This window comes from Homalodisca vitripennis, chromosome 3 (assembly GCF_021130785.1).
Source record: "Homalodisca vitripennis isolate AUS2020 chromosome 3, UT_GWSS_2.1, whole genome shotgun sequence".
NCBI lineage: Eukaryota > Metazoa > Arthropoda > Insecta > Hemiptera > Cicadellidae > Homalodisca > Homalodisca vitripennis.
The window spans coordinates 60,351,447-60,366,023 of record NC_060209.1 but is presented as its reverse complement, the minus strand read 5'-3'; the positions used below and the strand labels follow the sequence as shown (position 1 = coordinate 60,366,023).

The window sequence follows — 14,577 nt, the reverse complement described above, 5'->3', positions numbered from 1 at the left end:
TGTTTAGTCTGTGAGAAGTTATTAAGCCCTAAGCTAATAGGTTTTAAAATTCTCAAAAAATGGTAGGCCTATTGCCTATAACTTCCAACATATGCCTGAAGAAAATTAACCCTTCTATGCACGCCAATTCTATGCTCTACCCGTCGATAGATAAACAACCAAGAAGCTTCTGAACTCTAACGGGACTTTAGCGAACTACAACAATATTCAGACAGTGAAGAACGTCCAGAATGTTGTACACGGTTATATTTGTATTCAGTATTTGGGTCAAACTATTTGGGTACATAACTATTAGGCCTATGTTATAACCTAACCTAACTCCACAGAGTGCTGAACAGTACCAAAATACCTATAACAGTGAATACGGCAGAACCAAATCAGACTTTGGTTTGACTCCTCAGAATACAAGCTTGGGTAAGTTAGGCTATACCATACATTTTACAAGATATTATGTTTTTAGGTAGGTTGGATACATAAAGGCTTAGTATTCGTGTTAATCGTGTTTGCCTCTATAAAACAATATAACAGCCTGCGCCTAGGCCTAGACATATTAAAATTTTGACTAAGTAAAAACCGTTTTTGCCCCTTAGGTTTACATTAGTTAGTTATTACAAAGTTAGGCCTACCTTTGTGTTTCTAGTTCAGAGTCTGTGACTTCTAGTAGTGGTAGAGTAATTGCATCAGTCTCGATCTCGCTGGTAGATTTATCTTGGAAACTTTCTGATGTTGGCTCAAAAACATCTTCATCTTGGTCTTGGGTAGGCCTACTCGTCAAAGTATGAGGGATGTCATCCAGGGATGTAGATTGGCTTGGGCTTGGGTCTGGAACGTATTTTTGCCATGGGCGGTTGTCGACTTTTTTCAACTACTTTATAATTGATTTTTAAATTGTTCTTAAACTTGTAACTATGTTTCTTCTTACAGTGATCCAACCATTTGTCTTTGCGATGGATCGTGTTGCACATCACTTCTAGGCATTTAAATTTGTACAACGTTTTTGCTCTCTTAGGCATCTTTAGTTTTAGTTATGAACAAATCACAAATCTACAACATAACATAAGACATACCATACGCAAAACAAATACACGCACATTCAACCTTCATTAACGTCCGTATCCGAGCTTCTTAAAACGAGACAGTTTTGTTCTGTTGCAATAGGTACTCAAACTCAAAACTCACGACTCACATTCACATCAGTACATCACTAACGGCTGTGATGTGACTGTGACAGACAGCAGACGGCAGACAAGACAGTGTTGCCAGTTGAGCCACTGCCATCCTAATCGCCCTAAACAAATAAAATATTTCTCTTAAGGATTTACACGGAGATCCTGGAGTTAGTTTAAACGGCGGAATAATATTTAGCTATGGCAATTTCGATCTTGAATCTTGATGATATGGTTAAATGATTAATCAGTACTTTTAACTTAACTGTTGAGTATAATTCTCATTTCTCTGGTTATCGTCATGGTTTAAAATGTTAACATAAAAAAAATCATGCCCCCCCCCAAATTTTGATGGCGCAAACTGCGCCATGCCCCCCCTTTCTGGGCACCCCTGTATATATATAAAACATATATATAATGTAATATATATATGTATATGTATGTATGTGTAATATATATACATATTACACGTATTTTACTTGAAAATATGGGCGTGCATTTGTGTACTTTTATATCAATGGGGGAGGATTTTACAACCCCCCAAACACCCACCCCTCCTGGATACGTTTATGATAACAACTGCATAAGAGAAACACAAACTGAAGTTGCAAACTGCCCTAAAGCTTTAAATAATTCTAAATCTTATTACTTTTTAACGCATTATAAAAGAAATTGTGTGTGGAAAATGTATCTCCCAGTATCATTTAAAGTATTACGGGTGTAGTATTCATATTTCCGTGGATGATATTTTGTATAGATATACTTTATTTTGGTTCTACAGAAAATACTTCCGCTTTAGGTTCCTCCCCATTGTGAATTTTGAACATAAATAAAAAATCAGACACTTTCATTGTATTAAAGGGGAAGACAGTACCTCCAAGTAAATTAATTTTGGTGATAACGTAATTATAAAAGGTATTTACGATTTATATTATATGAGTTTGTAACGTGTTGTAACGTGTCACGAAAGATAACTTTATACAGGCAAATCCCTAAAACACCCAATCGCTCATCACTATCTCCAACTTCCCGACATCACAAAAAGTTGGACATTTGACACATGTACAGAAAAACTGAAGTATTTTTATTACGATCAATGATGCATAGAGGTTGAAGTTGGGGAGCAACCCTAGAATAAATATACTTCTGTTTTCATATTCCCTAGGAAGATGAAATTTTACTCACTTCTGTCTCATGACTTACTGAGAAAAATGAAATCATTTTCACGAAGAAGCATACACATAGAGGTTTAAAAAGAGTTGCAACCCCTTGGAAAACCATATTTTTGATTTTCAACTTGGCGATGACCTAGAACGATGAAATTTGAAATACGCGTCTTGTTAGCTCTCAACTGACAAACTAAAGATTTGTCATGAAGATCAACCCGTAGGCGATGAAATAGTGTTCCAACCTTAATAAGACCTATATTGCACATTCCTGTCGTCCTAAAAAGGTGAAGTTTGACACATACGTGTATTATGTACTGAACAGTAAGCCGGAACGGGGAATACATAGACCGTGAGTAGATTACAATAGCCGGTGTCGCTCTTTGACTAATGTAGATTTTTTAGGCCAACGTTTTCTTGATCGGGACAGCAAGACATACGCTGCTAAGGTACCGGAAATATCTGAGAAAGGATGTAAAAAAGTTGGATACTATAAAGGGAAATATACGCTTTTTAACCGAAGAAGACAATTTTTAAACCTGTGAATGGATAGATTTTCTTGATTGTGGGACAACCATACAAATGCTACTACGGCATCGAGAATGCATTAGTCCAGAAGTATATAACAATGGCCAGAAGTTGGCTCCTAATGACAGAAGTACAATATTCAAACAAAAGTACAGTTATATATATATTTTCCTGATCGGGATAGCATTGCAAATGTTATTACAGCACAAGAACGATATTAAACAGGAAGAAGATCGCAAAAGCCGATCGTAGACAAATCTTCAATTAGTAGACTTAATTACGCTTCTCAAACCGAGAATGATCGTGGCAACAAAGCAAACTATACCGTGACGTGAGAAATATAATTGATTCGAACCAGAAAAGCTTCTTCAAGTGTAAAACCTGCTAAGATCCATTACCAATTATTCTACGAGTATTTGTTATACCTCTTAAACATGAGTACTGAAATAATAACGTTAAACACATATACTTCTGATTCAAAAATTTCATGAGAATTCGTTATATGACATTATAAGTGCTCTCATTAAGATTACTATGGACAGTATTCCCCCACTCTGGACTAAAATAATTTAAGTGTTACTAAAATTTTGGATCTATTCATTACAATATCATTGGAATGTTACAGAGAAATTAGTTTTCATTTGCAACTCATAAAAACTGATTGCTCTTTTAACTGTATGTCCAATTATTCTGAAATGGGTCGGGAGATTGGAATATCTTTTAGGGACCATCACTTATTTTCAGGAGTGTTCATTATGTCATTTAAAAAAGATATGCCTATGACGTACCTGTTATTCAATAGGAAATTGAATTCAACGCCGTGGGTAACTGCAAGTATAGTATATAATAGACATCTGATTAATAATAATTAAAAGGATAAGTTTTCATCTACTCTATTCCTGTGTGCAACCGTTTAGAATATTATACCAACAGACAAGCCGGTTCATTAATTGCAAGGCGATTGTGTTGTTTCATAAAACACTTTTCAATATTCCAGGATGTACCGTGAATATTCCACGTACATTCCATTGCTGCTAGCCTCATCGATCATGTATGTCGGAATGAAATGAGGAGTCAGGCAGTTTTGGAGCTATGTTTGGAGTTGGGTGGGGGAGGAGGATACCTAATGTTTATCAGTTCTCTATGTATACTTACGTTTGTTTTATATTTCTAAAATAATAAATTTCTATAATTGTTAGCTTTTACATTTCTAAGAACTTTTACATTAAACTAAAAATGATGTCAAACACTCAAACCAGACAATCTAACAAGTGGTCTCCGTTATCCTCAAAGCTAATATAATTTTTCAAACTTTATTTTTACGATTTTTCCAATCATTTTCATATAATATCAAGTGTATTGTTTTAATATACTCGTACAATACTACAGAACAATAATTCGAATTTAAAGCCAGACTTAAAAAGTAATTAATTGTATTTATTCAGTCACACTGATCTACGTAAGTAGATTCTGAATACGTCGCCACTTTTGCTCATCGTCCTTTGGCTCCTTTGAGTCCTCATTTAGATAATTCAGCCGAGAGATATTGTCATCAGTATTTTCCATCTCTTCTTCAAAGTCCAAAGGGTAGTTCCTCTGCATGAGTTCCATGAGGAGATAGTAGATGCCTCCTATGACTCCCAAGGCTGAGCTGCACAGTAACAGAATGTACCAGGGATTGTTCATCCACTCTAGATTTGCTGATGGTGAGGACACGATCTTGTTGACCCAGTCCACGATGACAGTAACGGGGGTGAACACGGTTCCGTATCTATCCACGCATCTGAAACGTTAATGACTTACCTAACAGACTACCAGAGCCGTGTACAAATTGAAATATTAACATTACCTACAATATGGAGGTATAAGTGTATTTTAAAGGACGATGCTGATTAAAACTTCCTTTAATAAAGTTATGAATACAGTACAATACTACTTTATTACATCCGTTATACAGCTTTTCTTTTTATACTTTCCTCCTCCTCTTCTTCATGCTTTAAACCCCTTGTCGGAGCATTTCATGTTTGAAGATTTGATAGAAAGCTTACAGCAAAAGAGAGAAATACATGATTTATATATACAGAGTAATCAAAATTAATACACACTAAAATACGCAAGATACGGTAGTGCAAGAGAGATAGAGAAATCCCTCCCCATTTTTCATCTGTCAGATGTGTACAGCATGTTCAATATCTAACTTTCATATTCAGTTTCCTTTGATCATATGAAAATGTAAACAATGCAAAAGCGATCAAAACACACGTTTTATACGAAAACAAATATATATATATATATATATATATATATATATATATATATATATATATATTTGATATATATGATTTTGTTTTATAATATTAAAAAAACAAAAAATGTCACAAAATGACTACTATGACGTTTGGAGGTGATTGTATTTTCATGTCAGCTAACCTTGGTGGCCAGTGCGTTTTACTCGGTTGACAAGTTCATTGAGATTCGATGAGATAACTAATTGGTAATAGCCTAAAATAAGCCAAATTTAGGATCTGGTGTACCAAATTGAATGAGTGTGCGTGTATGTGATGCTTGTAAGTATGGATGGATCTAAATATTTGATTAGAATTTTTACTTAAAAAGAAAAAGTTAAGGTTATAAATCAATGTGTTATTGTTAACATGCAAAATAAAATGAAAATGAATTTCAATTTGAAACTTTTAAAAGATTACGAGTACTTTTTTGTACCGTAATGAAAAGTATCGTTCAATGCTCGCCTTACAATTTCTATTGCAAGGCTCAATAGTATTCTCCATACTCAGCTACGCCCCGCGCGTAAATGCACTCTCGCCCCACAATAGGTCACTTTCGAGACTAGCAATGAAGTTTACTACTTGTACACAACAATAACAACAGGTAACAAAATGTGTTAGAATTAACGCCATATATATATAATACAATTTGTTTCCACCAGCTCTTGTTTTAGTTTCATGTCTAGTTGCTATTAAGTAACTAGGGCGGTTTTGCTCAGGGAGAAAAAAATGGTCTAACCAGGAATATTGATATACAGAAAAAGGGATGGAGAAAGGTTTTACAAATTTTGAAAGGGTGTGAATACTACAATTATTCCCTCTGGACGGCCAAATTATATGGCTTATGAAGGCGTACCTGCAGTTCTTTTAATAACTTATTCCACACATGTCACTCGCGTTAGTACTCCTGCCAATCTCTTCAGATTTGAAATTCACTTTGCCCAGACTGAACCTGAGGAATTACCACATTCCTAGAAGAGAAATCTTGTACAACAAGTTCACGCAGATCTAAATTCCTCACTTTCGTACGTAATACTAAATTTAAAAATGTAACACATTAAATTACTGGAGTTTACTTACGTCTTAGGACTACCAACGAGCATTGGGGTGAAGAGAGCCAACACCTTGCCATTGCAGATCAGAGGAGACCCCACGTCGCCTCGGCAGGGCTGTAGGTTGTGGAAGTGGAGGCACAATCTGTTCATTTTTTCCACACCTTGTCGTTCCCTACACTTGATGATGTCGACCGTCGTCATGTTCAGCATCTTGTAAGAGAACTTTGACGGAGAAATGCTCCTGTGCTGGTCTCCGTATCCACCGAGAATACAGGAATTCAGGATACTTTCAAAGTCTATATCCACATCCTCTTTGGGCAATTTAGGGAACACATTTACATTGCTTTTCTCTACAACTATGACAGCAAAGTTGTAGATGTGACTTTTCGAGTAGTCGTAGTGCACAAATATCTTGAGAGATCTCAACCTAGTTCCATCTCTCATGACGACCTAAAACACGATCAATCATTAATTAATATAGAACAATTCAACTATTTTTACTAATCACTACATCTCAAATCATCTTAATTATAAAGCATTAAATGGCAGTTTAAAATATCAGACAACTGCTCCGAGAAAAATTCTCCTACTTATATTGAACACTGCTCTACTATCTTTTGTTGGGAAGTACATATGATTTATTCCTTACCTATGTCCTTACAACGTATGATAAGAACATTTTCATTGGACCACAATCCGACATACAGCCAAACCTAACCTAACCTACCTAACGTAACCACTCGCCATATTGGGGTTTGCTTACATTAAACAGGTAGATTCGCAATAACAGTGAAACCAACGATGCTTTTTCTGATACAATTTAATGCTTTTTATAATTAAAATTGTTATGTGTCCATCGTTTGTTATAGCGAGGACAACGAATAAATGAAAAATCATAGAATTATTACAGAATATGTATCTGCTAATTAAACAGTTATGTTCACTACCCCCATGGCATATTTCAACATATCTCCCTAATCGTTCATTTTTATACAGAGTGAGTTTTTAAAGTTAACCCTTATTTTTACACATTTTTCAGACACTGACTCCAAACTACCAGTGGTATTATTGAATAGCAAGTACTTAATTTTGATTAAGTTTAATTTCTCGATCACCATCTTGAATTCCAAATTTTTAAATGTAAAGGTTTGTGATCGTGTCAGTCAACATTGGCGTGCACTCAGTTGTGCATCTGAAGAGACAATGAGAATATCTCTTGACCTAGACTAAACTACCTTTTGTAGTTTGATGTCGACACGATGCGGGGGTTTGTTTTGAGCTTTTTCGTTCTTCGTCGCAGACTATTTTTTTGGGTCCCTTCAGATTTCAGGAGTCAAGTCTGCAGCAGCATGCTGCACGTAAGATGAAGGTGAACTGGAGCTAAACTCAATATTCGTAAAGGTTGTGTTGTCATACACGAGGTAAATGTAGTTTTTTTTTGCACTAAACTCAATGTAGCAATTTGTATTTTAACATCCTAATTTTTCTTGACATAGTAGTACTTTTAGGAAGAATAAAAGTTTTGTCCAGCACAGTTATACTATGTAACAGCTTAAATAAAATTAATTGATTTACAGCATTACTTTGGTTTAAGTAGTTGTTACAAGTTGCCTTCGACCACTCAATAATAGTAAATTCTGTCCACAGTCTTCATTTTGAGAGTATTTTGAAATAACGAACAATATTTTCAATTTTAATAAAATTTATTTCAATGCTTTATGCGATTTTTAATTGATACTTAATTTTATGTATTTTTTAAACCCAAATATTTATAAAAATATTATTTGTAATGAAAATAAAAATACAAGTACCAATATCTTAAAAACGAATAAGGATATTTAAAATGGAAAAATGTACATTGAAATCATCTTTGAATTAAAATAATTGTATCTAATTTCAATATGGTTGATCCAAGTTGGCGGCCGAAAATATGTCTGGAGTTAATATCTGAAGAAAATTGGAAAAAAACTAACGGAGAGGCGTATCCTTTAGAACTTAAATAATATTTGTTGGAAGGTATGTTGTTGGTGTTGAATTACTGTGGAAAATGGTAGGGCGAGGCTTGTGCCTTGCGTATAAGACTGCCATTCATTAAGTAGATGATCGGAGATACATTTTCACCTACGGCTAGATAACTTCAATAATATATGTTGAGAAATACCTAGTATGATTAAGTTTTACTTGTGATACTTAATATAATTGTTTTAGCTTACAGTTGTAGCAACAGTTCAGTTAAAAATTGTATAGCTTCCATACAACTGTAGTTTAACGGTATAAGAATTGTTGAAAACAATAAACAACTTTCTTTCTTTTAGGAATGATATGTACCGTATAAGAAATGAAAAATAGGTACTTTGGGATTATACCGACCACACCCAGACATGAATCGTTATTTGACATTTTGCTTCTACTGATTACTAGATTAGCGTAGAACAATATTTCGTCAATATAAAACAGGAATTGTCTTATCGCAAACCCCTCCCCACCCTCAGACAGAGGTCAAAGTCGAGCGGTCTAGTAGATAACGTGATTGCAGAGTCTCGCCGCCCGTTCAGCTGGTGCATCGCTTTGTTATACTTCCGTGTTTTACCTCTACATTTCTCCAAACACAAAATTCAACAAAAACAAACATTACCAAACTAAAACTAAACTCTTTATTGAAAAAACATTCAAAACTTGTTTTTATTCTTGATCACACTCCGCCAACCAAAATGCGAGTGCCTCCGGCCATCAGCGCGGGCTGATGTCGGCGGAAGAAAAACATCCCTCGAGATAGTACCTATCAGTAAAATATCAAATCCTAGAGGGGCTGATCAGAAATATAAATCGAATTGTAATGGAAAGGCAATTATGTACCGTGCAAATCATGTGATGCCGCGCCCTGCCCTAATCAGGATTCTCGAGAAAGATAAGATAACAGCGACAACAATACCGATCACAATACCTGGAAATGTTTGTAATTAAACAGTTGTTTTTTCGTTCTATCATATTTGTTTCTATAAATTTATATTTTTGCGTTCTTCGTACTGGAGTTCCAGGAGATTAAGCAGCGTTACTCATAAACTTACAGCTAAATTTCAGTTCTCTGTTCGGAAAGACTATTTTTATGGATTCCATTCAAACATAGCCCTCTATCTCTGTACTCTATTCATCATATCTTCAACAGAAGAGTAGAATAAATGTTACAAAAAAAACCAGTGTTACCGGTAATAAATATTGTACTTCCCACAGGACATCATAATCAAGTTAATATAATCCCTGAGCGTGATGCTTATAATAATGAAATAAAATCATGTTGTAATTGAAGGGATTAGATTTATCCAAGACTATAGCCTTAACCTATGCACCTCTGTGCTAGTGGGGTCGAGCTCGTCTAACGTATTCATCTTGAGGCAAGATGCGGCGGTGAGGACGAGGTCATTGCGGATCATGGTGCCAGTACAGGGAGTCTGCGAGTACTCCTTGAGGTTCCGGTGGGGCTCGACCAGCGTGATGATCAACACGACGTACAAGAACTCAGTGGAGTAAGGGGGAGGTTGGTCTTGCAGCGTGACTTCAGGACCAAGTCGTGATATCGTCGAATTGTTCGTGAATAGCGTAGATCCATTCTGATTCATCATTCACCACTAAATAAACCACTAGTAAATCATACAAGTAAAATAGTTTCTTTTATCTAAATATTACTCTGACACTTTGGAATAACAATAATATTTTTAACCAGCTGATCTTAATAAATCACATGTATACCGTTGTAAAACTAAAACAAAAAACATATATTTGTCCTTCTCCGTAGACTAATGGTTATAGTCTCGGCTTTCTAACCGAGAGATCACGAGTTAAAATCCCGGGGAGGTCCAAACATGTACTTTAAAAATAAAAACCAGTGCACTTCGAAGCCGGCATAGCTGACGCTGAGGATTAAATAATATAAAAAAATAATTAAAAAAATATATAGTTTCTTCAGATTATACAATAGTTTAAATTAATTACGCATATTTAAATGCAAACTAATAACTTTGATTATGTAACAGTATATTATTCTTACTCTAGACAGACCATAAGAAGATAATATTGCATCTCACATGGTAAAAAGAGAAATACAGGGTGTAAATTAAGTCCTGATACACCTGGACTTATATTCCAAACGGATTGAGATATCAATGTACAAACTTCACGATACTTATTAAATTAATTCTTGGATTTTTATAGGGCAAAGAAAGTTTACCTCCTTTTTCAAATGGGAGTTGAGGGGGGTTACTTTAAATTTTCAAATTGCAATCCCTATCTTGTGACAAGTCATATTAAAGGTCTATTCAATAGAAACGAAATGACACTAAGAAAATACCTCTACGCCGTTTCTAGAAAACGTTATGGGCAAATAACACAAAATAATAAAAATCTGAAGGGACAATGACAATGTCTTGTGTATATCAACAAAATGCATGCGTGATATCTTTTAGAGGTTATTTGAGGAGCCCAACCTATCTAATGTTTCTGGTGTGCATAGTTTTGGTAAGAGGTGTTTTTTCTAGGTGTCATTAAAATGTAAGGGATTGTTTGATCTTAACTTTTGCTAGTATCGTTGTACAGATGTGTTGTTCATTTCATTGTACAACACACAGGGTGATTACCGGGAAACGCAAGTTTTTGACTTGCGTAGTATACAAGGAATGTCGGTCGGCGACGGCCGGAAGTTGTTGCGCTGTGGAGGGGGGTATGTACCTTGAGCATCGTACGTTTGTCATGCGAAGGTTTTAAGCAAATGGTGAATCCGTCACTCTGACTCAGCGAGATTTTCGTGCACATTTTAACATTGCACGGCATGGTGCTATCCCTGATCGTAACACGATATTGCGTTGGATACATAATGTTAACACAACTGGATCTTTGCTTAGGAAGAAACCTCCTGGACCGGCAAAGACAGTACACCTGAGACGGTTGAAAGAGTGCGCCTTGCACAGTTCAGAAGCGCCTAGCCGCTCAATTCAGAAGCGGGAATCTGCTCTCGGACTTCGCCCATCCCAAGTGAGGAAGATTTTTGTCACACATCTTAAATTTCATCCTTTCAAGCTGGCAGTATGTCCATCAATTGAGTCAAGCAAATAAGAGACAACGTGTAAATTTTTGTAACACAATGAGTGAAATTTTGGAAGAAAATGACGAAGCAGTTATCCTTATGAGTGATGAAGCGCATTTCCACTTAGACGGAGCAGTCAATAAACAGAATTTACGATTTTGGTGTGCAGAAAATCCTCAAAACGTAGCTAATATATAATATACATAGCTAACGTTATTAGGAAGGATCTGTCGGGTCCTCAATAACGATTGTCTAATAGCATCTTAATTATGTAGCGAGCAATTCTATGATGAAGTACTTTCACAAGCTACGATAGCGAGTTGTGCTTAAGCTACGTTTTCCTAGACGCGCATTATACAACGCTGCGTATTTTCCTGCGCCGCGCATCTAAATGCGTTGTCGACATTCTGTGATCGCGGGAATTAAGTGTCTTCCTAGAGGCGCAATATCGGGGCGCAGTGCAGCAGTCTGGTCCCAACCTCAAGTCATGTCGGACTATATACATGTGCGTGCCGCAGCTTTACTTCTTCTTCAAGAAACCACTATAGACATGGAAGTAGACTGTGAAGTTAAAAGACATTTGCTTACTGATGACGTTAAATTTAAAGAATATTTTAGACTTACGCGTGGACAGTTTTCACACATTACTGACCTCATACGTGAAGATGTAACCGTGCAGCCTTCTAATCGTGTGAAGAATCCCTTAACTGCTGAGGCGAAATCCCCAAATGTGAGAGTAGTATCACCTAATTCTTAGCCGATTTAACACTGGACGCGATGGTCTCCATGGTGTTGCGTGGCGCAATGAAGGTGACTGACTGCTCTCGGAGCAGTGGTGTGGCGTCGTAGCGCGGCGCCGTATATCGCGCCGACGCAGTGACGCGCCTAGGAAAACAATTCCACTTGATTCTGTACAAACCAGTGCTTGGTTACGCGACGCAGTTAGATGCGCGGCGCAGGATAATACGCGGCGCTGTATAATGCGCGTCTAGGAAAACGTAGCTTTATTAGTCACAAATTAAGTTAGACGCGCAAGTGCCATACATAACCTTGAACCAGTCTGTCTCCTGTAGTACAACAGTAAGTACATTTCATGATTTTACTGTAGACAATCAGTAATTACCTGAATTTGTAAATAATATCTCATATTTGCCCAATGCTTTGTATTTACGCCAAAGAAATACTTCTACAATTAGTCTGCAGAATACTACACTAATGAAGAATGTAAATGCCTTGTTCCAAATGCATGTAAGGTTGTTCTAAGCGAGTTCCAGTAGTTCCATTAAGAAGTTTCAAGTACGAAGTTCCAGTATGTAGCCCCATTCAATGAATTTACGAATTTTAAACTTCTTCTTCATTCTGACACATATGATGTAATAGAACAAGTTAATACGTACGTAGAAATTCAACATTTTATTTAACCCGCATTCAGAAGAGATATTTGAAAGGAAAGAACGGAATAAAGAGTAATTCAAAGACGAGTTGATCAAAGAAGAGTAATTCATTTTAGTTAAAAGATTAGATTTACCTTTTTGTTGATAAAATGAAACTTCAATGCACGCTCTATATATTTTGTGTTATAACAATTTACTGAACTTACTATCTTAAATGAAGTACAAAATAAGATTTCTTCCACAAACTCAGAATCTTTTACTTTTATCCACTTTGTGTACAGTAAATATAGATTGTTGGTCAGGCTCATATTACTATAGAACATATTATAACACTGTACTTTACATGCATACTCTATACTGTATACATATACATATATGTGCTATATTTACAGTTTATGGCGTTCGTAGGGAGTGTTCCAATCTGTACTTTAGGACATTATTGCAATATTGGAAAAACAAAAATGTCTATATGAAAACTGGCTATAAACCTTAAAAAAGGATAAGAAACAACTGAACAGCAGAGATAAAGCAATGTCTTAGAAAGTGATAAGAAATTTTCAAGACATTGCAATTAGAAAAAACAAGATATTGCAAGATCATCAGTTGATTATTTAAATTAACAATAGATGTGCAGTAGCATATACAGCCTTGTTAGCATTTCGTAGTAGACAAAAGAAAGTATTTATTCTCTAATGAAAAAGAGCATGATGTGTTTTTGCTTCAGATTATCAGTTTTCAAAGACCTTCCTTCAAAATACTTTGATAGTTGTATCTGAATTCTAAATTAATATCAATTCCCGAATCGCCTAGTCAGTATGCGGGATGATCCAAAAAGAGTTTAGTGTAAGCTAGCATCTATTTAATTTTCCCTTGTTAGTAATTATATTACGCCATGGTAGGCAATGAATTTAATAAATTTACTAATTTATAAATAACAGACACGCATCTAATGCATGGCCTTGCTAATTGCAGTTGTAGTTCTGAAGTAAATAGGTTGTATCAAGAACGTTTTCCCAATCGTGTAGTGCATTGCCACAGACCTTTTCACAAATTCACCTTCACCTACACTTATATTAATATGTTGTATATACATAATGTAGCTACAGCTAATTTATGTTTAAATGTTCGAGAGTTTTTAGGTGAAATCTTCAGCAACAATTGGATTGGTCGAGGAGGACCAGTTTATTGGACTGCAAGGTTCTCCAAATTAATTTTTTTTAGTTTTTTTCTACTGGGATCATCTTAAATAACTTTTCCTGTAGAAACTGTAGAAAAGTTCGCCGCAAGCATTTTAATTGCATTGTTAAAATCCAGTAAATACCCGGTATTTTGTAAGGGGGGGTCCGCAGCTCAATGAGAAAACACCAAGATGCATGCATTTTTAACAAAAATTGTTGGTAGTAGTTTAAAACTGAACACCAACTTTTAAACAGTTTATTCTCTAAATTCACCTAGTATAAAGTAATTCTGTAAAATATTGCTTTATGTCTGGCAACATAGTTCAATATTCGCCTTTGTTTAAACAGGCATTCTCAAATTTATAGTAACATTTTCTGAAAAAGTATTACTGTATAAATTTTGTGCACATATCTAGTATTGGCATTTTTAGCGACAAATTGAAATGATTGTATCCATAACAAATGCAATTGAACATATATTCATCATCTGATCTTAACATTTTTCATGCTCTTGTGCAGGATGAAATTGCACACTTTTGTGTCCTTGTAAACTGTCAGAATAATCTATGGTTTTTAGAGTATAAAGTTTTTAAATAAAAATACCACAATTTTGAAATTGGTACACAATAGATTCGTCTTATTTCACTCCTAAATAGTCCCGTTAGTCATCATACATGGGCTAAGTTTCAAGTTAATACCTCACTAGGTCAATAAAATAGGTTAGTTCA

The 14,577-nt window shown here is 35.5% G+C and overlaps 2 protein-coding genes across 2 annotated transcripts in view; one reads left to right on the top strand and one right to left on the bottom strand.

Annotated features, from left to right (window-relative positions):
* Window positions 1-4,081: 4,081 nt before the first annotated feature.
* Window positions 4,082-9,904, bottom strand: LOC124356977 (snake venom serine protease homolog). Its single transcript, XM_046808325.1, has 3 exons — window positions 9,548-9,904; window positions 6,226-6,650; window positions 4,082-4,643 (listed from the first exon to the last, which is right to left on the bottom strand). The coding sequence occupies exons 1-3, from the start codon at window positions 9,818-9,820 to the stop codon at window positions 4,316-4,318; spliced, it is 1,026 nt and encodes a 341-aa protein (XP_046664281.1). The 5' UTR covers window positions 9,821-9,904; the 3' UTR covers window positions 4,082-4,315.
* Window positions 9,905-12,145: 2,241 nt separating this feature from the next.
* Window positions 12,146-14,577, top strand: part of LOC124356976 (putative gustatory receptor 28b) — a 63,548-nt gene continuing 61,116 nt past the window's right edge. The window contains exon 1 of the mRNA XM_046808324.1: window positions 12,146-12,357. The gene's annotated coding sequence lies outside the window, so the exon portion shown is untranslated. The remainder of the gene's footprint in view (window positions 12,358-14,577) is intronic.

Excerpts from the sequence above, each read along its gene's own strand:
- LOC124356977 (XM_046808325.1), bottom strand. The coding sequence starts at position 9,820 with ATGATGAATCAGAATGGATCTACGCTATTCACGAACAATTCGACGATA. Across the intron at positions 6,651-9,547 it reads TCGACCCCACTAGCACAGAG|GTCGTCATGAGAGATGGAAC; the intron begins GTGCATAGGTTA and ends ATCGTGTTTTAG. Across the intron at positions 4,644-6,225 it reads CTCGTTGGTAGTCCTAAGAC|ATGCGTGGATAGATACGGAA; the intron begins GTAAGTAAACTC and ends TTAACGTTTCAG.